This window comes from Syngnathus floridae, chromosome 13 (assembly GCF_059516105.1).
Source record: "Syngnathus floridae isolate MCC-2025c chromosome 13, RoL_Sflo_1.0, whole genome shotgun sequence".
Lineage (NCBI taxonomy): Eukaryota > Metazoa > Chordata > Actinopteri > Syngnathiformes > Syngnathidae > Syngnathus > Syngnathus floridae.
The window spans coordinates 12,159,568-12,180,456 of record NC_142425.1 but is presented as its reverse complement, the minus strand read 5'-3'; the positions used below and the strand labels follow the sequence as shown (position 1 = coordinate 12,180,456).

The window sequence follows — 20,889 nt, the reverse complement described above, 5'->3', positions numbered from 1 at the left end:
TGAAAGGAACGAAAAAGATTCTGAGCAAAGGGCGGCTCACCAGCAGAGGTCTCCTGGCTCATGAGGTTGACGTGCAGGTTGAACATTTGCTCCTGGGCTTTGCTTTGCAGCAGCTTCAGCTTCTCCCGCCGGCTCACCATGTAGCACAAGTTCCTCACCTACACCGACAACACATCACTTGAGCACATTTTGAAAACACCTTCAATTGAGTTAAGGTGGCAAAAATGCCACTGACCCTCTCCAGGTCCTGTCGTAGGTGCATGAACATGCGCATGCGCGTGTGGATGCTATCCTGGTGTGGCTGCAGAACCAGGTTCTCCTCATCTTCCTTGGGTGCCAGCAGGGCCTTGTTGAAGTTGCTCTTCCTCTTCAGCTTCCAGTACTGGTAGACAAAATCCACCAGACGCGACGAGAGCCCTAGAGCCCGCGACACCTCGTCCGGCCGCACCAGCGCGTAGAACTCCTCCTCCAGTTCTTGCAGCCGCTGCGCCCGCAGGCCCACCTTGGTCGGGTCGGAGGGCGGCGCCGGAGGCTTGGCGCGCGCCGGGCTCAGGCCCACCTCGCCAGCTGCTTTAGGCTTGCTGTGCTTGAGGCAGTACGACTTGAACTTGACCTCGTCGCCCTCGTCCAGGATTGTCTTCATCTCCAGGCTGTGCTCGAAGGCGCACGTCACGTGGAAAGGGGTGGTGCAGTTCTTCACCGAGCACTGTGGGGAGGGTGGAGTAAGTTAGTTTGATGGTGGGCGCCAAAATCGTGATCGCTCGCATCCTTACCTGGATGCACGCGCCCGTCTTGATTTTGCACACGCTGCAGATGAGCGACCAGCGGCTGGGTGGGATGTGGGACACTTTGGTGATGGGCTCCATCCTTTCAGGGCACGCGATGCTGACCTGCAGGGACAGACTGTGAGCCGGAAATCTCAGAGGGGAGATTTTTCCTTTTGAATTTTACCTCAGGGATCCACAGGGCGCAGCTGACATGCGCCCACTTGGTGCCGGCGCGTGTCGCCTTCATGGCCCCGCCCTTTTTGGGACACAGGAGGCACTGCGGGTCGATTCCCAGCACGCACGTGCGGCACAGCCAATTCCCGACGGGCACTTTGACGATCCCGTAACATGCCTGGGGAGTAAAAAAAGTCCTCTTGACGCATCTACTACATTGTGAGTTCATGATTTCTGAGTAGGGACAACCTACCTGGTGTACGCAGATGTTACACTTGTCGCAGAAAACCATGTCGTTGCCTTCCTCGCTGTCGGGCGAGCGGCACACGTCGCACACCACGTCCTCGTCGTACTCGATCCCCAGGCCCTCCACCGTCTCTATGGCGTGCCTCATGTTGTCGTGGCACTGGCCCTCCAGCGCCTCCATGGCGCGTTCCATCGTCAGCTCGTCCACCGGCTCCTCCCCTGGATGCCGCACGTGAGGGAAGCTGTAAAGTGCCTGCTGAAATGACGTGGCGCCGTTTTGAGTTCTGTGGCTCACCCATGCAGAGCAGCTGGGTGTTTAACGTGTGAAGCCAGTAGATGTCAACGTCGTCCAAGTCGTAGCGGCACATGGCCTCCGCCAGCTCCTTGATGTTGACGTAACCAGGCTCCACGGGGTCCTGCCCGGAGCACTGGATGTACTTCTTCTGGTGGCCGTACAGAATCTCCTTGGATTTCTCCGCAATGATCCTGAACATAAAAAACGACCACAACTGTTAGACTTCATTTTTTCTTTCTACCACGTTGTCACACGTACCTGACAGACGCTTGCGGGATGGTGTCCGGGCTCGCCAGAACCTGAACCCCTTTCTCCCATTCCTGCTTCCAGGTGTCGGCCAGCAGGTAGTACTCCTCCGGCGGGACGTGGTGCGAGTCCGGCAGCTTCATGGCGCTGATCAGGTCTTTTCGGAACACCTGCCAGACACGTCCAAAGTCAGGGTAGGCCCGTGTGTTAACCACCGCGGCATGGAAACTTACTTCAGCCGGTTTCTTCGGGTCGGAGGCAGGGGTGCCCGGTTTGCTGCCATACTTGTTGGAGCAGAAAGAGGTTGAGGGACCTGGATGGCACACGGCATTCAGCTATATGCACCCAAATGCCGCCATTTTGTCATCGGGTAGTGTTGAGCGAGGACTCACTTTCGTTGTCAGAAGTGTCGCTGCTGCTGGAGGTCCTGAGACGCTTCATCCTGTCACATCCTGCAGACAAGATGAACGCCGTACAAGACACATTGTTTACACTCGGATTAATTAGCCTTGAGTTGGAAATTGACATTTTGCGTATCGTGGTCAGCCAGTTTCGGTTGGGCTTCTCTGGCTATCATCCCATGACGCACTAGTGTGTCAGCGGACAAAGTGTTGTTTAAACAACGTGGACATGCCTGACATTCCCCATGAGAGGGTGGACGTGGTCATTTATGTTCATGCTCCGCACACAAACGTTCAGCTATTTTCTACGGCACTTTCATCTCAGCTATCGCGATCCCAGACTAACTGACGATAAGAACATGCAAACTGTCGACCCTTAGTTGTTCCGCAAGCTATTTTTAAATGGAAATGAGGAGAAGGAGCTAGAGAGCACTTGACAGCAACTGCTGTTGACATGAGGTGTGTCCGCAACAATGCCGACATTTTAACATGACAATCTCAAGGATAGGTGTACAAATGTTTTCCTCCGAGGGCCGCGTACAGAAAAATGGAGGCGTACAAGGGCCAAGTAGACATTTTAACAAGATGAAGTACCCCATTAGCCAGTTTTATATTGTTTATATTAATTTTTAAAAAGTGCTTACTGGTAAAGGCAATCTGCTTTTAAAAAGCCTAATTTATCGAGTTAACATTCCAGAGTCAGAACTTTAAAAAAGTAAGTTTAGTAATCTACTTATTTATTTACTTTGTTTTTAAATACTGTAAATTATTCTGTTGTCTTTTGTTTGTATGTTTTGTAACTTTTGAGTTATTGTAAGGCTACCTAAATTTAATCACTACTTTTCTTTAACACAATTATCTGAAGTAGTACAGAGAATGACTATTTTTACTACCTCTACTAACCCTAAACTCAGTCTAGCACGTGAAAGGGGGGGCAACAAACTAGCAAAGAAGCTAACCAGACGGAGGGGGAGGGGTTGCCGGAAGTGACGCCACAATAATGGGAACCCGCTGTTAAAAAGCTCGGAAACAATGAGCAAAATGCGACGGGCTTTGTTTACGTTGAGCCATGCGTGTCACGTTGGCTTTTAGACTCCAAGCGTAGCATTCATTTTACCCCCAGACATGATGCTCGGAAATAAATAGGTCATAAATAAGGCTTTTAACAGAGCTTTGGCGCCAACTCCAGTCGACGCGTAGGAAGCGGGAGACGACGAGGGCCAAATCAAACATGGGCGCCACCACCAGCGCGCCGACATGTCACTTCCTTACAGAGGAGCCTTTAAAACGAGGGACAAGGTGGGGGGTAAACGTAGGGTTTACCCGCCCTGTATGACCAAGCGACGAAGCAATCGTTCAAGGGGATTAAATATATCAAAAACGCCTCGTCAACAAAAGGACGGCCTGGTTTTAAAAGCAAGCATCCACGGTACTCCGAGCCAGGAAACACGGGGAATATTATTCACGTTCCCACCATTTTACCTTCAAATCTAAGCGTTGCTAGGTCCGCTTTATCCCATCCGTACGCCGTCCAACGTCAAATACAGTGTATAGCCACAAAATGATAAGTATTTGTGCGTGGTAATATTTTAAATTGAGGGTTTTTTTTGTGGGGGGATTCTGCTCCCGGGCTTGCAGTCAGTCGGCCCACCAACACGGCACAACAGCGCTATTGTACCGCGTGGCCCGCCGGGTCCTAAACTCTGCCGGTTTCGCCTCAATCCCCCTCGTGGGTACGTTCGATTTGGACACCGGCGTTAGGCGCGGGGACGGGTAGACACTCATTGACCCAAACGTTAATACAAGTCATGAGTTTTGCATTTAATACTGAAGAACTGTTTTTAAACATTATCTTGGGTAAAAAAAAAAAAAAAAATCTATTCACTGACTATGTCAAAACAAATATTGCAGGACCTTCCATCCGTCTGGAAGATTGAGGTGCAGGTTAGACTAATTAATGTCATGAAATAATTTGTCGGAAGTGAAAGCTGCCAAGTGTGATTCATGGCCGAGTATTGCACGGAGGAAGTCAGCAACTCCCACGCATTGTTCCAATCTACACTAAAGATTAAAGAACAAAAATGTCACAAATGTAAACTTTTATTTAAAAAAAAAAATACAGCATCAAACATCAATTGGTCTCTATACAAAAACATGTAACAAACCATATAAAACACATTATACAAAAAAGACTGCTCAAATGATGGCCGACAAATACAGCATAAACGTTCATTTATAGTAAAGGTGCGCTCCATCGTACACTCAAGTATCGTACACACGCGTGACAAGCTTTATATATAAATATGAGGCATTCTTGTGCTCCCGATGTTCCAGGCAGTGAAAGAACCAACACTCGTGCTCCACGTTCACATTTTGACAGAAGCAAGCATTAAGAAATAAATAGAAATTACAAATATACACCCAAGCACACGTTGACCAGTAGTGTCAGGTAACCAAGTACAAATAGTTACTATATCGTCCAAAACGAATTGGGCCGACAACCTTAAATATGTCAGACCGAAAATCTACATTTGTGGGGAGAGCCAACAAAAGAGCAGCATTAACAATTAATTTTAACTCATTGTTGTGACGCCTGATAGCACTCGCCGAAAGTCGCAACCAACAAAAATGCATTTCAGAGTCTGTGGTTTTGTTTCCTTAAGGGGTTAAATCGGTTATTGGTTTTTTTTGATACACAAGTGTGTGCACTTCTACATATGCCACTTCTACATATGTGACTTCTAATGGCAGCAGCTAACATACAGCAAGTGGTAAAAAAAAAAAATGCAGACAGCATGAGCGTGAATTTGCATTGATTGTGTAAATAACATGATCGGGCGGGCGCGCTATACATTCAAAGCTCCTTCGTCAGGTCAAACATTCCAGCTTGAGGTTTTGTTATTAAAGCAGGAGTAGCAGCAGTAGGTCTGGATGGTGTGTGGCCCACATAGATTGCACCCAAACAAAGCTGCGTCCAAATACGTACAGACCTGACACCTCACAAGCCCATTTGCATGTCGGCAAAATTGAAGAAGTTGTCCACGTCACGAGATGATGTGTTCTTGTTGTCTGAGACAAAAACCTGTGGCGGGTGGAAGGGGTGTTAAATTTCATCCCATAACATTGAATCGGCCAGAAAATTCAGTTTGAATGTTTTGAACTGGGAAATTTGAAAATTTCTATTGCAAATGTTTCACCCCTTTCCAAAGGTGCTGGCTGACCTTAGTGCCAGGAAACACCTCGCTGGCTATGTTCTTGCAGGCTTCCACAACGCCGTCACCATTCAGCTCCAGAGCGATGACGGGACCTTTGCAATAACAAAGGAAAAAAGTAGTGAAAACCATTTCATTTGAACTCTTGACGTCGCCCGGCCATCTGGTTTAAAAATTCAACGTGGCCCTTTGAAGTAAACGCTAGATTGCAGTGAGCGACCTTTGCTGATCGACTCCACAAGATCCTCGGCGTTGTTCTGGAACACACGCTTAACGTCTTCGGGCCGCATCGACACCTCTTTGGTCTGGATCAGCACGAAATCTTTGGCAGTCACCTGATTGGAGAAGGCCGGTGTTAGGATGAGCAGGGGAAGGAAGGAACAAACATGCACGTCTTTTTTAGCCACCTCTCACCTCGTCGATCATTTTGCGCGCATTGGCGGTGGTGTACTCTCCGGCGAAGAACACAAACAGACAGGACTCTTCGCTATCCTTACGCCGGCCTCCTTTGGTCAGAGGCACGATGCTGCGCGACACGTCCGCCGAGATGCGGACCGCCTTAAAGTCAGAGTCGGCGCTGGGGGCCGGCACTGACTCCAGCACGGCGACGCTTTCGGGCAGCAGGCTCCAATTGGTCTCGCCGGCCACGGGCGTGAAGTCGTGTATGTTGCTCCAGTTGTTGTTGAAGATGCTCAAACCGGCGTCCTTGAAGTGGAAGGCCAGCTCGGGGTAGTAGTACTGGAAGCAGCCAAACTTCATCCCCGTGGATGACTCGATGATGGGCTGCGTGGCGCAGCACAGGAACACCTGTGGCAACACGTTGTTAGTTTCTATGAAAAAAAAAGTTCAGAGTCCAGATTTAACAGCACCTCCATTTTTTTGCAGTCCCGCGTGCGGAACTGCTGGCATGCCAGCACGCAGCGGATATCCTTGCAGTCCCGAAAGAAGACGCTGCCCTTGACGGGGCCCAGCACGATGCGACAGTTAACGCAGTCGTCGATGGTGACGGCCGCCGCGTGGTCGAACACGTAGATGTCGCAGTTGTGGCAGTCCTGGATGACAAACTGTTGACCGTTCAGTTTCCCGGGGAGGCGACCCGCTGTCACGTCTTTGAGGCCTGTAAGCATGTAGTCTTTGGGGTCCACCTGGGCAAAGGTAAATAAAAGGGCTAGAGGAGTTATAATAATTGTGACCCCCCCCATATTGTGATAATAATGTTGGCCATTTACATTCTTAGTAATTCTGGTATTTTGAGGGATTTAACTGAAGTTTTACCACCATTAGGTCATGATAAAATAAATACAATTAATACGCAGTAGCGTAGAAATAAATTGTTATACAATTTAAGGGCAACCCGGAAGTTGAACTGTAGGTCAGATTAAATGCGAGGTACCTTTTCTAATCCCATAATGGTTTTACAGTTAGTGTTAAATTTAGTTCCACGAAGTGAGCGAGAGACGGTGCAAGGCCGATGGCTCGAGTGTTAAAGTCAAGACCTGGTGGCAAAGATTAGAATTCACTCGAGAGCATTTGCATGCTAGCGCAGACAGGTAAAATTCAAATATGTCCAATTTTAATGGTAATACGCTTCGAATCGAGTCATTCGCCATTTGCAAAAAGTGACACGCTTACACGTCAACGTCACCACAGCGACACTTAAGGTAGGCTGTCATTACACGTGACGTGTGTCAACTTTTTAAGCGTAAAAAATGGGGTATATTGCAAGAGTAGAAAATGAGGAAAGCGCGGAGAACCTTTTCTCTCTTGTCCCAGCTGTACTGTTTCGGTGCCGCCTCGTCCGTGTTGTTGCCAAGGGGAACAGCGTTGCTGGTCGTCGTAGTTTCCAGCGTCGTCGTTGTCGGGTCTTCTTTTTCCAACGACTTCCGCTTGGATTTTTTCGAGTAAAAACACCCCATTTTGGATCCTTTTAGTTTGGTTTTTAACGAGCTTTACAGGTAAGATACGAGTGACTCAAGATTGTGCGAGGTTTACTTGACACAATTTTTCCCCCTTCCCGTTTTCCCTTCTGGGTTGTGCAACCAATCAGCGCTGAGAAGGGCGGATCAGCAGCCAATCACAGCTCTCAACTCGACGTGAGGTGGGTGTGTCACTTATGATGCATTCGGAGACGAAAAGTAAAAATAGTCTGTTTTGATATGGAATTTCTTTGAAGTTTAAAATACAATTTGATAAACTTCTTAATTTTAAAACCATTACTTTATCTTATTTTTAGCTTTTAATATTACGACATTATTACAACAACAAAAAAACTCGCTGTATACAGCATTTGGATAAACCAATGATGAATTTTCTATAGGCAAACACGGATAAACCCCTATAAAAATGCAAAAATCAACAACCCTTAAGCAGATTACTTCGCAACTTAAGCTACTTGTTCATTCTAATAATAGTTAATCCACGCCTAAGTGTGAAGGATGTTTTCTAAACAGGCTTCTTTTCTGTGCAAGCCTCCTTGTCATTACGTGAAACCAAACAACCGCAACCCCCTGCTGCTATTTAACTTTCACATTAGGCAAATAAGGGTTTAAAAAATTCCTTGTCTGTAATTCATTACTCAAACAGCATGCCTTGCAGCCAAAACTGCAAAATGTGCGCCAGGATTTCCTTAAATTAAGGCCAAACAAGTATACGTGGTGGGTAAACTTAAATCAAAGTTTGTTAAAATAGAACCCAGATGAAGCTATGGGTTGGGAATTTGTAAATACTGTAGTAGGATTGTGAGGTATGCAAGCCTGCATGCCTTCCAGTAAATCGACCAGTTTACGTGTCAGCTACGTGTCGCAAGAGCCACACAACCAAATAACACTTGTAACGTTGTATTCCATTTTATTAATCATATGAGCTTGCATCTTTCTCATGTTCACTCACCTTTACCAATGCAAGATTTACTATCCAGATACATATGTGTCTATCTCGTATTTCAGGAGGCAAAGTCCATATTGTGAGCTTCCTGCTTGGAATTGGACTAGATTGCAAAATCAGCCAACAAGCCAAAAAGCCATGACTCAGTTGCCTCGGGGTGATGTTGGTGGGCGTCTCCATCCGTACACGACTGGTAACCCCCCCTCTCTCTCTTCCACGCACACGATTTGGACACTGAGTCGCGCAAGTCTACTGTGCCTTTAAGCGAAGGAGCTGAGCGGCGTGTGACAACGAGTCAAGCGGGGCTCTCGGTGCGTGCTTTCCCGCATTAATATGGCGTAGAGGGCGGTGTGAGTGTGCAACATCCTCCCAGCGCCATGGCCGCATTCCTCGCGGCGACGACGATGATGATGATGATGAAGGTGATGGCGGCATCCGGGCAGGAGGACGCCGCCGCCGCGTTGGAGGACCTTGCCACGGAGAAGGAAGCCGAGGAGAGCCACCGGCAAGACAGCGTCAATCTGCTGACCTTCATCCTGCTGCTCACCCTCACCATCCTCACGATATGGCTCTTCAAGCACCGGCGCGTACGCTTCCTGCACGAAACCGGCCTGGCGATGATTTACGGTGAGGCGTGTAGCTTTCCCATCCATCCATCCATCCATCCATCCATCCATCCATCCATCCATCCATCCATCCATCCATCCATCCATCCATCCATCCATCCATCCATCCATCCATCCATCCATCCATCCATCCATCATCTGAACCGCTTATCCCTTTTGGGAAAATAAATTACTGTATTTACATTAGTGGTGGGAAGTAACAAATACTGTGTAGATTTCCAGTATCGCCAACTTTACAATTTTTTTTTCTGATGAATGTTTCTTTTTACTCCCTACATTAGTGATCTGTACTTTTCTGTTGGTCTGAGATGTTCCTTTCCATAGACTTATGATGTGGTATGTTTTGGATCATGAGATATTGGTTCCCATAGAAGGTTCCGTCCCATCACTTGTGCTCCTAACTGTTGACCGACTACCCCCCCCCCCCCCCCATCTATCGTTTTGGTAGGCCTGCTGGTGGGCGTCATCCTGCGTTACGGCATCCCCGCCACCAGCTATCACAACAAGAGCCCCCCCAGCTGTGCGCTGGCCAAAGGGCCCGCCAGCAGCAGCCTCCTGCTCAACATCAGCGGCAAGTTCTTTGAGTACACCCTCAAAGGCGAGATCGATTCCCGCGACATTCACAACGTGGAGCAGAACGACATGCTGCGCAAGGTGATGTCAAAATAAACAACGCAAACAAAATGTCCTCAACTGACCCTTAGTGTCCTCTTTCTATCTCTTAGGTTACCTTTGACCCAGAAGTCTTCTTCAACATTTTGCTGCCTCCCATTATTTTCCACGCCGGCTACAGCCTGAAGAAGGTGAGATTGTTTTGGGATCACGTAAAAACACTTTCAATTTCTCGGGCAGCCATCTTTGTAGTCCTTATGCACTTGGCTTACGTCCAGACTTGCATCATGCTTTTAATGAAACAAAATAACACTGGACTATATAAAAAAATAATTAAATGGAAAGCAACAACTATATGTACTATAATATCTGTGTGTTGGACGTGTGCCTTTAAGGGGCGTGGCACTTGCCCTTTAAAACCATTACATAAGTGCTTACCGGGTTAAAGATTACATCGAGACGTGCTGGTGTTTGATCTAAAACTTGTCAGTTTGGGCCATCAAGTGTCCCCCCCACCCAAGCCACTAAAAACACACACATGCTTGCAGTTTTTTGCTGACATCCAGGTCACGCATCCGGCACACATATCCTGCAGTAAATAGCAGAACATTTTCCCTGACTAAGCACATTTCTTATTCTCCATTTTAGAAACATTTCTTCAGGAATCTGGGCTCTATTCTCACCTACGCATTCCTGGGCACGGCTGTATCGTGTTTCGTGATCGGGTGAGAGTCCATGAGATTTTTTTTTTTTTTTTTATGGTCAGCCTATGAGCAAAAGTGTTGGGACCACACAACAATACACTTGCCTTATATTGCCAGCATGTTGCAATAGTACACTGGTTGTGCAATTCTATTTTTGGACCAACTGATGGACTCTAGGCGTTTGTATTGTCGTCGCAGGAATTTGATGTACGGCGTGGTCAAACTGATGCAAGTGGTCGGCCAGTTGAGCGACAAGTTCTACTACACTGACTGTCTTTTCTTCGGGGCCATCATCTCAGCCACCGACCCAGGCATGTGACTTGACTAAAAATTCATCTATATTAGTAAAATTGTAGATCATTTGGAAGTGCTCTCTTCACATTTCCAAAGTTGTACAAGCACATACTTTGTACATGGCACATTAAATTTGTTTTTTGTCTTTAGTGACAGTGTTGGCCATCTTCAACGAGTTGCACGCGGACGGCGACCTGTACGCTCTGCTGTTCGGCGAGAGCGTCATGAACGATGCCGTGGCCATCGTGCTGTCCTCGTGAGTTTCTTTTTTTTTTTCTCCAAACCTTTCTCACCAACAAGCACCCGACCAGGAGCTTCTACATTTTAGATCTGGACTTAAATACCTAAAAGAAATCCCCCAAAATTTCCAAAGCAATACAAATACAATATTTACATACATAGGAAATAATTGACAGGCTATTGAAACCCATATAAAGATGTGTCGGCCTTTGGCTCCCTCTAGCGGCAAGAATGCAACACCACTTGCATTGTCATGCTGCACATGAATACGTTAAAGTAAAGCAAAAAACAATAATAATGAAAATACCACATCAGTTTTTCTTCTCTTTTTTCTTTTTTTTCCTTTCCAAATGTCAGCTCCATCATGGCCTACCAGCCCCGAGGTGCCAACACACACATGTTCGACGCCTCGGCCTTCTTCAAGTCCGTTGGGGTTTTCCTGGGAATTTTCAGCGGCTCCTTCATGATGGGTGCCGCCACGGGAGTGGTCACCGCTCTCATATCCTTTTTTTCAATATTTTAAGACAAGCTATAAAAAGTCTACACACCCCTGTTCAAATGCCAGTGATTAGAAGAACGATTAGAAGATTGTTTCTATAACTGGAACAATTCACCAGATGGCGCCAAAGCAAGAATAGTCAATTGCGAAATGTCGGTGAAAACATTCCTTAACTGTAATCCTGGTTCTGAACGTGACCAAATTTACCAAGCTGCACTGCTTCCCCCTGCTGGAGACGGCCCTCTTCTTCCTAATGTCCTGGAGCACCTTCCTGTTGGCGGAGGCTTGCGGATTCACAGGTGAAGACGAAAAGCATCGTAATTACTTTTGTCACGATGGCCGAATCAGCAAATCTCGTGTTCCTGCAGGTGTGGTATCTGTGCTTTTCTGCGGCATCACTCAGGCCCACTACACCTACAACAACCTCTCTGTGGAGTCCACCAAGCGTACAAAACAGGTAAGTGTTACCCTCCATGTTTTTGGGGTTTTTTTTTGGGGTGGGGGGTAGACGACCCACATACTCGCAGACATCAGTGGACAGTGTCCCCAATGCCAGATGGCCCAACGATCTGCCTGCTGTGACCTTAATCGCCACCAATCATCTGACAGGACATCCCTCCTGACTCTGCGGCTGTTCAGCCTGTACGCGGATTACACACACAACGTGTTTATATTTTACAGAAAGCGGGGGGTGCAATAGAAATATACAATCGCATCTCAGGTCACAATATTAGGGACACAGTTCACGCCGTTGTTCCTCATGAAATGACTTTTTTGCGATTTGTATCCTTCTACAGCTCTTCGAGGTCCTTCACTTCCTGGCTGAGAACTTTATCTTCTCCTACATGGGCTTGGCTTTGTTTACTTTCCAGAGCCACGTCTTCAGCCCTATCTTCATCACGGGTGCTTTTGTATCCTCAAGAACTGTTGCCTAAAATGATTCGGGGGGTTCGTAAAAATGTCTTAACCAAAATCACCTGCCAGATTGCCATCTTCCTGGGACGAGCCTTAAACATCTACCCGCTCTCCTTCCTGCTCAACCTGGGCCGCCGACACAAGATTAAAGGAAACTTCCAGCACATGATGATGTTTGCTGGTACGTCTTTTCCTTCTTGTCCAAATACGCACCTTCAAAAGTGGCACAATCGTTTGTGACCCTGATTTGCAGGACTACGCGGGGCGATGGCGTTCGCCTTGGCCATCCGCGACACGGCGACCTACGCCCGACAGATGATCTTCACCACCACGCTGCTTATCGTCTTCTTCACCGTGTGGGTCTTTGGAGGCGGGACCACGCCCATGTTGTCTTGGCTGCACATCAGGTGACATGTCACGACACGCTATATTCACAACATTCTCATTCAGTTAAGAGCTCAGTTGACCAATGAGGCGAGACTTTCTCTGATTGGTCGTCCAGAAGATGGTGCAAGGGTGCCCAATTTCCATCTGTATGGTTCTGCCTTGGAATTCCTGCATATTTAATTCTTGCATCTCATTCTGATCCACCCCCAAAATGTCAAACCCATTTTTTTTCACAAAAAAAACCCACTTCACTTTCCAAGTACCACCATAATGACCGACATTAAAATACAGAAGCGTAGCGGGCCCAAGTGTTCATCAAAACAAGACTTAGATTGTATTCCTAAAAAGTGTCTCTGTATCATTACGCAAGATTTAAACATCAATACCGCACAACAATAGGGATTGTTTTTGATGTATTCCACTAAAAAGTGTAAGTCTGCTGAACTGTACTTAGCTTGTGATTGGTTCATGTACTGCCAGAGGGAGCCTGCATGCACACCTCGGGACTCATTGAGTTTGATGACTAATGCTTGCTTCTAGCCTCTTATTATGAGCATTGCAACGCACACAAACACACGAGGGAGAGCTCCTAAAGCGGATTAGGCATCTGTGTGTGCGTGTGCAAAAAAAAGAGGCCGTGTTTAATATGACTAATGCAGCCTGGGTGCGAGGAGGAACCATTGTGTTGCCGTGTAGCACTGCCAAAATCTCCCCCTCTTGAACCGGTTGCCATGGCAACGAGGACATGCTGCTGCTGCTGTAAGCGCTACGTTGCTGTGATGATGTTCGTGGCCATCAGAATATTTGAAATTCTGATATTAATTTGATATTGTTTATTGTAATACAGATTAATTGTTAAAAAAACTATTATTTTTAGTTCCCTATATAATATCAGTGTGAATCATAAACACGGATCAATTAATAACCCCTCCTTATCATTTTCACATCTTATTTATGTGTGTGGAAGCTGTGAAAGAGGAAGGCGTTGTTTTGACACGGCTTCCGCCATTTTGGGCCGCAAACCAAATAGGACGTGATGAGAAATCACGGATGGCTATGCTGAGACTGAGCGTGGGGCCTTTTTTTCAGGGTCAGCGGACGAGAGGAAGTCAGTGGAAGAGCCTCTTATATAAGTGAGGACGTGTGTTTGTATCTACGTGCGACTTATCTCCCCCTCGGGGGGCCCCATGTCGTTGTCTTCAACTCATGACGGCCTTGTTTTATGTTTTTTTTTGGGCCTTCTACGAATGACCCTTCACCACTCCCAAGATCCTGTGTTTGTGTTACTGAATATTCAACCTCGAAGCCAGTTTCACTTAGCCACGCGGAATTTATCCATCACAAGTAAACCCAGAAAGAAGTCTCAAAAAGTCCCATCCCGAAAAGTTAACACTAAGTCTGCCATTTTGCTAATAAAAATGCTAATAACTCGATGCTACGTAGTTAGCTCTTGACTGAACGTCCTCCTCGCAAGTGAAAATATTTAGCCCCCGAAGCCAGTTTCAAGTAGCAACAAGAAATTTGGTCGGCTTGTCTATCTTGAGAAACTACAGGAGAAAAAAGTCTTAAAGTCATTCCTGAAAGAACAAAGAACGGCTGCCATTTTGGTTGGAATGGCTTGCTGTTGAATTTCAGGCTTGGGTCTTGATAAACATAATTGAATTTTCACGTAGTTTAGTGAAATTGATGTCGAGTCAAAGCGAGTGATTGTTTATAATAGAAGGATTTATGGATGTTATTTTGCTTTCACGTGGCTGCCAAGGAAATAATGTGTGGTTGCCATGGAAACCTAAAAACAACTGCATCAATTTCCTAGTATGTTTATAATAGAAGGATTTATGGATGTTATTTTGCTTACAAGTGGCTGCCAAGGAAAAACGTGTGGTTGCCATGGAAACCTAAAAACAACTGAATCAATTTCCTATTATTCATTGCTTACGGAAGTTCATAGAATGCTGCACTTGTCTCCTTCGGCTCCCATCCAAAGAGGCGATTAGTCGACTGCTCCCAAATTTATGTGAATTAAAAGTGCCCCTCTTGAAAATCCTGCTTGGCCCAGTTTTAATCCCCTTGTGGTGTAAGAGACACTAGAGGGGCAATTATTTATACACATGAGGCTCTGACATGGATGTTTTTTTTTTCCTATGCAAGACATTTCGCTAGTGTGGTAAGCGATATTTCTTTTTTTAGATGTATGAGAAAAAAAAACTTTTTTGGGACATGCAACTAGAACGACTTGTCTAATCTCTGTTCCGGCATTGTTTGCAAACTCAGAAATGTGTGTGTTGTTGAAACAGGAAGTTGTGGTTTTAAAAAAAAAATAAAGACAACACATTCAGGGTGTGTATTCAGCATAAAGCAATAAAATGAAAATTTATGAGAAACTGATTTTGTCTTTTGGTGTTGCAGGGTGGGAGTGGACCCAGATCAAGACCCGCAACCTTGTATAGACACCTTCCAGGTCCTACAAGGGGTGAGTGGGATATGGAATGATTCATTTGCTAAGACGTACATTTTGCGGGGCTGCTCTGTGAGAGCGTCCAATAACATCCTGCGGTCAGGCGAGGCCTCACGTTTGTGTCTTACTTACGTTGACACTTTTAGTTGTGCTTCTGCAATTGAGGAAAGGAAGAAGACCCGAAAATAGTTCAGCCCGTCAAATTAATGGAGGCCAGGTTCTTAAAGAGACAGGACGCCTTTAATTCTTGTGCGAGTGATCTGATCATTTGAATATCAAATATGGAATTTTGATGGTTTTTTTGTTATGTTTGAAATTTGCAGGATGTCCCCCAGGGTGGAGGACAGAACAAAACCAAACAGGAGAGCGCTTGGCTCTTCAGGATGTGGTACACCTTTGATCACAAGTATCTTTTTTTTATGATAGGGAACTAATAAGAACTTTATTTCTATTCTTATGGATTCAAGATTAAATGAATGGAGTTAGAATCGTAATCAATGGGAAGATAAATAAGGTAAAGTGACAGAATGGGTGAGTCTTTTTCCTTAACAGCCGTTCAGCTACTTGAAGCCCATCTTGACGCACAGCGGCCCCCCGCTCGCTTCCACGCTCCCTGGCTACTGCGGACCCCTGGCCAGCTGCCTGACCAGCCCACGCGCCTACGAGGTCAGTCAACAACTTCTCCGAACAAACCTACTTTTTGAATATGGAAGCCTGTTTGTGCCAAAGTCAAATAAAAAAAAAAAAAAGCAAGTATAGAGGCAGTTAAATAGAACCTTCATCGTGAATACATTTTTGAAAATCCAACCAAACATATTGTTGCTAGGCAGAATTCATGAAGGATACATTTAATTATTTGCAACATTTTACACAATAGCTTGTGGCTAATGCTAGCATATGAATCAACTGTAATGTGTCACAACGTAGCAGTGTAGTAACAAAAGCACATCTGAGGTGAAAAATCATTTGTCTTTAGCCTCAGGAAATCTTCCCTCGGGAATACTGAAGCCTTTTTCACTGAGGAGAATCGGAACGTTGTCTTGGTGTTCCCGCCTCCTGCCAGCAAATGCGTACAAAGGAGAAAATGGATGGTCAAGAAGGCTTTTTATTTGCGTGGGCACAAAGGGCCTTTTTTTTTCCTCTGCTTCTCTGCACTCCCTCAACGATCATCTAAGACACTGCATGTGCTTCATCTCATGGAAAAAAAAAAACACTTCTCACCACAGGCTAATAAATTCTCAACTTTTGACTTCTACTTTTCCGCTCTACATTTGCCCGTCCTATTGTGTTCCCGACGTAATTGTCCCGTCCGTCCCCGCCTGTTTTCCGACGTCCCGCTGTGTCCTGCGGCCCGCTATTGATTGTCAGCTATCAATGAGAGAGTGAAACCTCGCGCCACAACACAGGCAGGAAATGCTCCAATGAGTGTCATCGGCATGTGGCCTTCAGATAAAATAGAACCCGAGTGTCGCTCAGTAGGGCGCGGACCTCCTTCAAGCTTCACTGTGTGTTTGTCCAGCTGTTTGCTGAATGCTTCCTGGTTAATGGAAAAAGAACAAACTCAAGGGGGGGGGGGATCTAGAAATGGTGTTGCACTTTCCTAAACAGAAGACAAACTTCATGTTCATTAAGTCTATTGGTGTTTGCTGCTCAATCCCATCCCATGTTCACCTCGGATCTCCTATTTCAGAACCAGGAGCAGCTGAGAGACCCGGACGGCGACGACGGCAACCTGTCCTTCACGTTCGGCGACGCGGCCATCGCCACCAACGGGCTATCGGGCGACGGCGGAACGACAGGGTGGAACGCCAACGGAAAACGCAGCGGCAGCACATCTGAGGAAGCTCTGGAGCGCGAGTTGGACTCCCGAGAGCAGGAACTCCTGAGCCGAGGCACCCGCTTGGTTTTCCCCATCGAGGATCACATCTGATAAGCACTCGATGTTCTTCCAAGATATGTTTTATTTTTGTCAAATTAGGCCAAATATGACTTTGAACATTAATAACGTTGACCACATTGTCTTAAAAAAAGAGAAAAACTCAAGATGAAGCAATTATCAACATTTCCTCCGCCGAGGAACTTGTTGCCATCGTGGATTTCTCTGGAATGTGAGTAGACATCAGCCCATGATTTCGCAACGATTATCATTCAAAATATCGGACTATGGGGCAGGAAATCTATTGCCCCTCCAGACTTCTCTGTTAGCACGCCACCAGCTGACGTGAGATAACAAAAAAAGCTTTGCCATAATGAAAATTAGTCACAATGACCAGCTTTGTTATGTCTTATGACTGTTAACATTTGCAGCTGCGTGTCTCCGGGCTTTTTGAGCCTTGGCGGAGGTCGTACATCAAGCCTAAAAAAGCATAAGGGCGCGGTTATTTTTATTTGATTTTTTTTTAGACTATTGTAATGAAAAATATCTGCATGAAATCCTGTTTGCTGGTTAAATCCCCGCCCGCAGACCTAAAATTTAGTTCAGCTTGTTTGGCACTTTAACATAACCAGCCTTATTATTACTGACCGATGAAGCATTTTTTTTTTTTTTTTTAAAAGGGCTCCAGGCAGCAGATTTATGAAAAAAAATTCCCCCAATAATCCCTTTGAAAACCCAAATGTGGACATTGGCCTAAAGGTTTAATTAGTGATCCCTCCCCTAAATAATCCTCAGTAAACAATTTGATCACAAAAGAGCAAGAAGTATAACATGGCTTGGCACGAAGATGACTTTTTGTAGCAAAAGAGGAGGAAAAAGCGCCTCAACGTGATGAAGATGCATGAGAGGCTTCCTGTTGCGTAACGCCATGCAGTTTGCGGCGGGGGGCTGCCGCCACGCCACGCCACGTCACGTCAGGCTGTCACGCTTGCTCCGCATGCAAATAATTGTCCTGAGCAGCGGCCAAGTGTGACCGCTGCTAGTTGATGTTTCACTGTAACGGTCATTTCAGGACAAAGTAGCACTTACAAAAGAATAAACTCATTTTTGGGACTCGATTGAACCTCAAACTGTTTCTTATACTCGTTAGCATTATAGCCAAAGTAAAACTATTGATTAGCAATTTTGCTTTAAACATGTTTCAATTATGCGTGGAAACGGATTTTTTTAGATTCCGATATTTGGCAGGATAAAATTCCGATTTCTTGCTTTTGACAAATCCTTTATTGAGGTCACTTTAAATAGTTCATGTCGCTTAAAAAGTATGACAAAACAAAAAAAGTCCAACTTGTAAAGTTGATCATCAAAACATCCATCATCTGGATGCAGGCCGTAACACAATGTTTTGAACACGATGGATATAAATAATCAGGATTACGATTGCAAAGGGGCTGGAAAATTCACAGTAAATTTAGGCCAACTTTTTCAACCCTAATCAGTACCATTTGTTTTTTTTTTTTAAAGTCATTGGAAGGACAGGGGTTGAAAAAAAAAAAGTCCCGCCCATGTGAGTGTTTTGTCAGTGTGGTGCTGCAGCAGCTGTCCAGATTCTTCCGGGGCTAAGAGGCCTTGGAATTAGGTGGAGGCGGGGGAGGAACAAGGCTTCCTCACGCAGGCCCCTCAAAGCACACACATTGGAATCTCCTTGAACTTTCCAGTTAGCGTAGTTAGCAGATCCACTTAGCTTAGTCATGCCAAGGTGAAGCTGATGCTACCACCTCTGATCCACCCAACCTTTTGCAGGGATTTAGAGTAGGTAAGGTTAGTGCGACTAAAATCGAGCATTTAATGCGTCAAGCAGCCTCCTGGCTGCTGCTGAAAAGGGAAAAGTGGTAAGAGGCTCCCCAGTCTTTGAAGCATTCCACTTTTTGGTTTCTTCCTACTCCTGGTCATGGTCTTTGTGCACTTGGCTGCTTCCAGTCAGCCATGCTGTAGCCGCAGTTAACCTTTTGCCCTCAGCCTCGACTTGCAGGCCCCTGGAAGAGAGGCGCATGAATGTATTTTGACGATAAAGTCATCGAAGATACACTTTAATGCAAATAAAATTGTATTCAATTAAAAAATATTTGATCATCACAGTCATATTTAGCACAAGCTGAGATACGTTTTCCGCGAGAAAATAACGGAATGCTTGCAGGCCTGCTTTCTTCAAGGCTCCGCCTGTCCGAAGCTGCCGGTGACATGCTGGTAACCCAGGGAGGCGTATACCCTGTCATGGCCAGCCGCGGACAATGAAGCCCCTTCTCAGGGGCACGAGCGCGAAGGCCCGGGCGACACCCTCAGCCGGCCGCGGCGCCGACCCCCGAGGCAGCCATTCAACAATGACACCTTTATCAGAGGAAGGCAGAGCCGAATAGCTCACACTCGGATGGAGTTAATCCCTGTACGGTATTTTCAACCTGTTGCTGACTTTCACACCAAGTATCCACTTTCAAAAAGTGCGAAGGTATGTGTTGCCTTTTTCAGTTTGATAGTGCCAAAGTTACAAACTCTTCTCACCCGTACGGCCTCCTCATGTGGTTTTGTCCGCGCCGTGCTTGGGGTATCCCAGCTGCCACATGACCTCGCTGCAATAGGCTTCCACCTGGTTGATCTGCTCCACGCTGAGCCTCTCCCTCCAGGCATAGATGGCCTCCTTGGCGTCCCGTGACGAGATGAGGAAGGGCCGGTCCGATGAGTAACCGCGGCCATGGGTCATGTTGAGGGCGAAGCTCTCCAACGCCGGCGACGAGGACAGGTTGGAGAAGCGGTAGAGCTTCTTCAGCTCTTCTGTCGGGTGCAGGACCAGGTCCTCGTAGCGGACCCGGTGGTAGCTACGGCGCACCCAGGGCGGCGCGTTGGTCACCAGCATCATGTCACCCAGCCAGTTGTCGCAGATGAGCTCCATGGCGCTGGAAACGTAGCTCTCGGCTCGGTTCATGCGGTTGTTGGGCACAAGCAGACGCTTGTACTTGTCGTTGTGCTTCTTGCTCCGCAGAACCTGGAGGAGCAGCGCAGATTTTTTACATGACTAATATTACAGCAGCTAAACTATTTTTTTTAATCCATAGGGCACAGATGGATCAATGCCCCCACCACCACCACCACCCAAAAAATACCTGGATGCTCTCCTTCACCAGAGCCTGCTTGGACTTGAGGCGAGAGTTGTGCACGGCTCTCGGGTCGCGAAATAGCTGCACAATGTGCAAGTTGACGCCCGGGTCCTTCATGAGGGGCACCAGGGTGTTGAGATCCAGAACCCGCACCCCCTTGATGACCATCACCGGGTACTTCTTGCACTCCCGCTCCAGCTCACGGATGTCCCGCTTGGGGCATTTGGCGCAGCGGTCCTCCTGCACCAGGCCGACATGGTGGCGCTGGTGGGCGTCGCACAGCGGCTCGGAGCACACCACCTTGTTCATCTTCCAGCCGAAGATGAAGGCGGTGGTGAGGTTCTGTGAGCCGGCGTACAGCTTGAGCACGGAGAAGTCGCAGCGGAATAGCGCGCTCAACATGTCGCGCACAGCGCCCTGCAGGCTGCCCGCGTCACCGGGGTACAGGGCCTGCCAGATGTGCCACATGGGCTCGTACAGGTAGAACACGTCCGGGTGCTGGTTGAACAGCTCGCCGAGGAACGACGAGCCGGTCCTCCAAGTGGCGTGCAGATAGATGTGCGTGCGGGATTGGACGGGCCCGGGCGGCTCCGTGCCGTTTGCGCCGTCCACTTTGTAGCCGTGCTCCCACAGCAGCGCCACGGCATTCTTCAGGTCCGAGCAACGCGACTGTTGCTGCTGCAGAAGCCCGTGCTTGGCGCGCTGGACCGAGCGCTCCCCGAAATCGAACACATAGGGGATGAGCAGGAGCAAACCCGTGTAAGCGAGGATCAGAATCAAATATTTCTTCTGAAGCCTCCTCTTCATCGCGCTGGCTTGCACGCTGGAGCTCCGCTCGTTTAATGTGCGTGCGTGCGCCAAGCAGACGACTTGTGTGGCACACTCAAAATCAAGCGATGGGG

The 20,889-nt window shown here is 47.0% G+C and overlaps 4 protein-coding genes across 11 annotated transcripts in view; 1 reads left to right on the top strand and 3 right to left on the bottom strand.

Moving 5' to 3' along the window:
• Nucleotides 1-3,831, bottom strand: part of jade3 (jade family PHD finger 3) — a 5,626-nt gene extending 1,795 nt beyond the window's left edge. Inside the window, exons 1-10 of the mRNA XM_088393380.1 lie at nt 3,612-3,831; nt 2,121-2,180; nt 1,962-2,041; nt 1,741-1,898; nt 1,483-1,673; nt 1,195-1,406; nt 952-1,119; nt 774-890; nt 236-706; nt 41-158 (exon numbers count right to left, since the gene is read on the bottom strand). Coding sequence (XP_088249506.1) covers nt 41-158; nt 236-706; nt 774-890; nt 952-1,119; nt 1,195-1,406; nt 1,483-1,673; nt 1,741-1,898; nt 1,962-2,041; nt 2,121-2,169 — 1,564 coding nt within the window. The 5' untranslated portion in view covers nt 2,170-2,180; nt 3,612-3,831. The remainder of the gene's footprint in view (nt 1-40; nt 159-235; nt 707-773; nt 891-951; nt 1,120-1,194; nt 1,407-1,482; nt 1,674-1,740; nt 1,899-1,961; nt 2,042-2,120; nt 2,181-3,611) is intronic.
• slc9a7 (solute carrier family 9 member 7) overlaps nt 1-17,953 on the top strand; it is a 24,579-nt gene extending 6,626 nt beyond the window's left edge. For 2 of the 8 annotated variants that reach the window (XM_088393383.1, XM_088393384.1), the window contains exons 3-21: nt 1,813-1,922; nt 6,227-7,296; nt 7,389-7,439; nt 8,287-8,851; nt 9,299-9,504; nt 9,576-9,653; nt 10,111-10,187; nt 10,365-10,477; nt 10,611-10,716; nt 11,058-11,199; nt 11,393-11,498; nt 11,568-11,656; nt 11,997-12,110; nt 12,184-12,295; nt 12,368-12,521; nt 14,911-14,974; nt 15,283-15,365; nt 15,520-15,625; nt 16,650-17,953. In XM_088393383.1, the coding sequence (XP_088249509.1) occupies nt 8,602-8,851; nt 9,299-9,504; nt 9,576-9,653; nt 10,111-10,187; nt 10,365-10,477; nt 10,611-10,716; nt 11,058-11,199; nt 11,393-11,498; nt 11,568-11,656; nt 11,997-12,110; nt 12,184-12,295; nt 12,368-12,521; nt 14,911-14,974; nt 15,283-15,365; nt 15,520-15,625; nt 16,650-16,889 (2,040 nt within the window). In that variant the 5' untranslated portion in view covers nt 1,813-1,922; nt 6,227-7,296; nt 7,389-7,439; nt 8,287-8,601 and the 3' untranslated portion in view covers nt 16,890-17,953. Of the gene's footprint in view, nt 1-1,812; nt 1,923-5,337; nt 7,297-7,388; nt 7,440-8,286; nt 8,852-9,298; nt 9,505-9,575; nt 9,654-10,110; nt 10,188-10,364; nt 10,478-10,610; nt 10,717-11,057; nt 11,205-11,392; nt 11,499-11,567; nt 11,657-11,996; nt 12,111-12,183; nt 12,296-12,367; nt 12,522-14,910; nt 14,975-15,282; nt 15,366-15,519; nt 15,626-16,649 lie in introns of those variants that run through there. The other 6 variants (XM_088393385.1, XM_088393386.1, XM_088393387.1 and 3 more) reach the window with 5 other exon arrangements.
• rp2 (RP2 activator of ARL3 GTPase) lies at nt 4,214-7,387 on the bottom strand. The gene is made up of 6 exons (XM_088393400.1): nt 7,096-7,387; nt 6,211-6,486; nt 5,756-6,148; nt 5,562-5,676; nt 5,351-5,436; nt 4,214-5,211 (listed from the first exon to the last, which is right to left on the bottom strand). The coding sequence occupies exons 1-6, from the start codon at nt 7,255-7,257 to the stop codon at nt 5,128-5,130; spliced, it is 1,116 nt and encodes a 371-aa protein (XP_088249526.1). The 5' UTR covers nt 7,258-7,387; the 3' UTR covers nt 4,214-5,127.
• Nucleotides 17,150-20,889, bottom strand: chst7 (carbohydrate (N-acetylglucosamine 6-O) sulfotransferase 7). The gene is made up of 3 exons (XM_088393399.1): nt 19,994-20,889; nt 19,395-19,875; nt 17,150-18,871 (listed from the first exon to the last, which is right to left on the bottom strand). Exons 1-2 carry the CDS (start codon nt 20,792-20,794, stop codon nt 19,408-19,410), a joined length of 1,269 nt encoding a protein of 422 aa, XP_088249525.1. The 5' UTR covers nt 20,795-20,889; the 3' UTR covers nt 17,150-18,871; nt 19,395-19,407.

Excerpts from the sequence above, each read along its gene's own strand:
- rp2 (XM_088393400.1), bottom strand. The coding sequence starts at position 7,257 with ATGGGGTGTTTTTACTCGAAAAAATCCAAGCGGAAGTCGTTGGAAAAA. Across the intron at positions 5,677-5,755 it reads CGCGCAAAATGATCGACGAG|GTGACTGCCAAAGATTTCGT; the intron begins GTGAGAGGTGGC and ends TTCTCCAATCAG. Across the intron at positions 5,212-5,350 it reads AGGTGTTTCCTGGCACTAAG|GTTTTTGTCTCAGACAACAA; the intron begins GTCAGCCAGCAC and ends CACCCGCCACAG.
- chst7 (XM_088393399.1), bottom strand. The coding sequence starts at position 20,794 with ATGAAGAGGAGGCTTCAGAAGAAATATTTGATTCTGATCCTCGCTTAC. Across the intron at positions 19,876-19,993 it reads TGGTGAAGGAGAGCATCCAG|GTTCTGCGGAGCAAGAAGCA; the intron begins GTATTTTTTGGG and ends CTGCTCCTCCAG.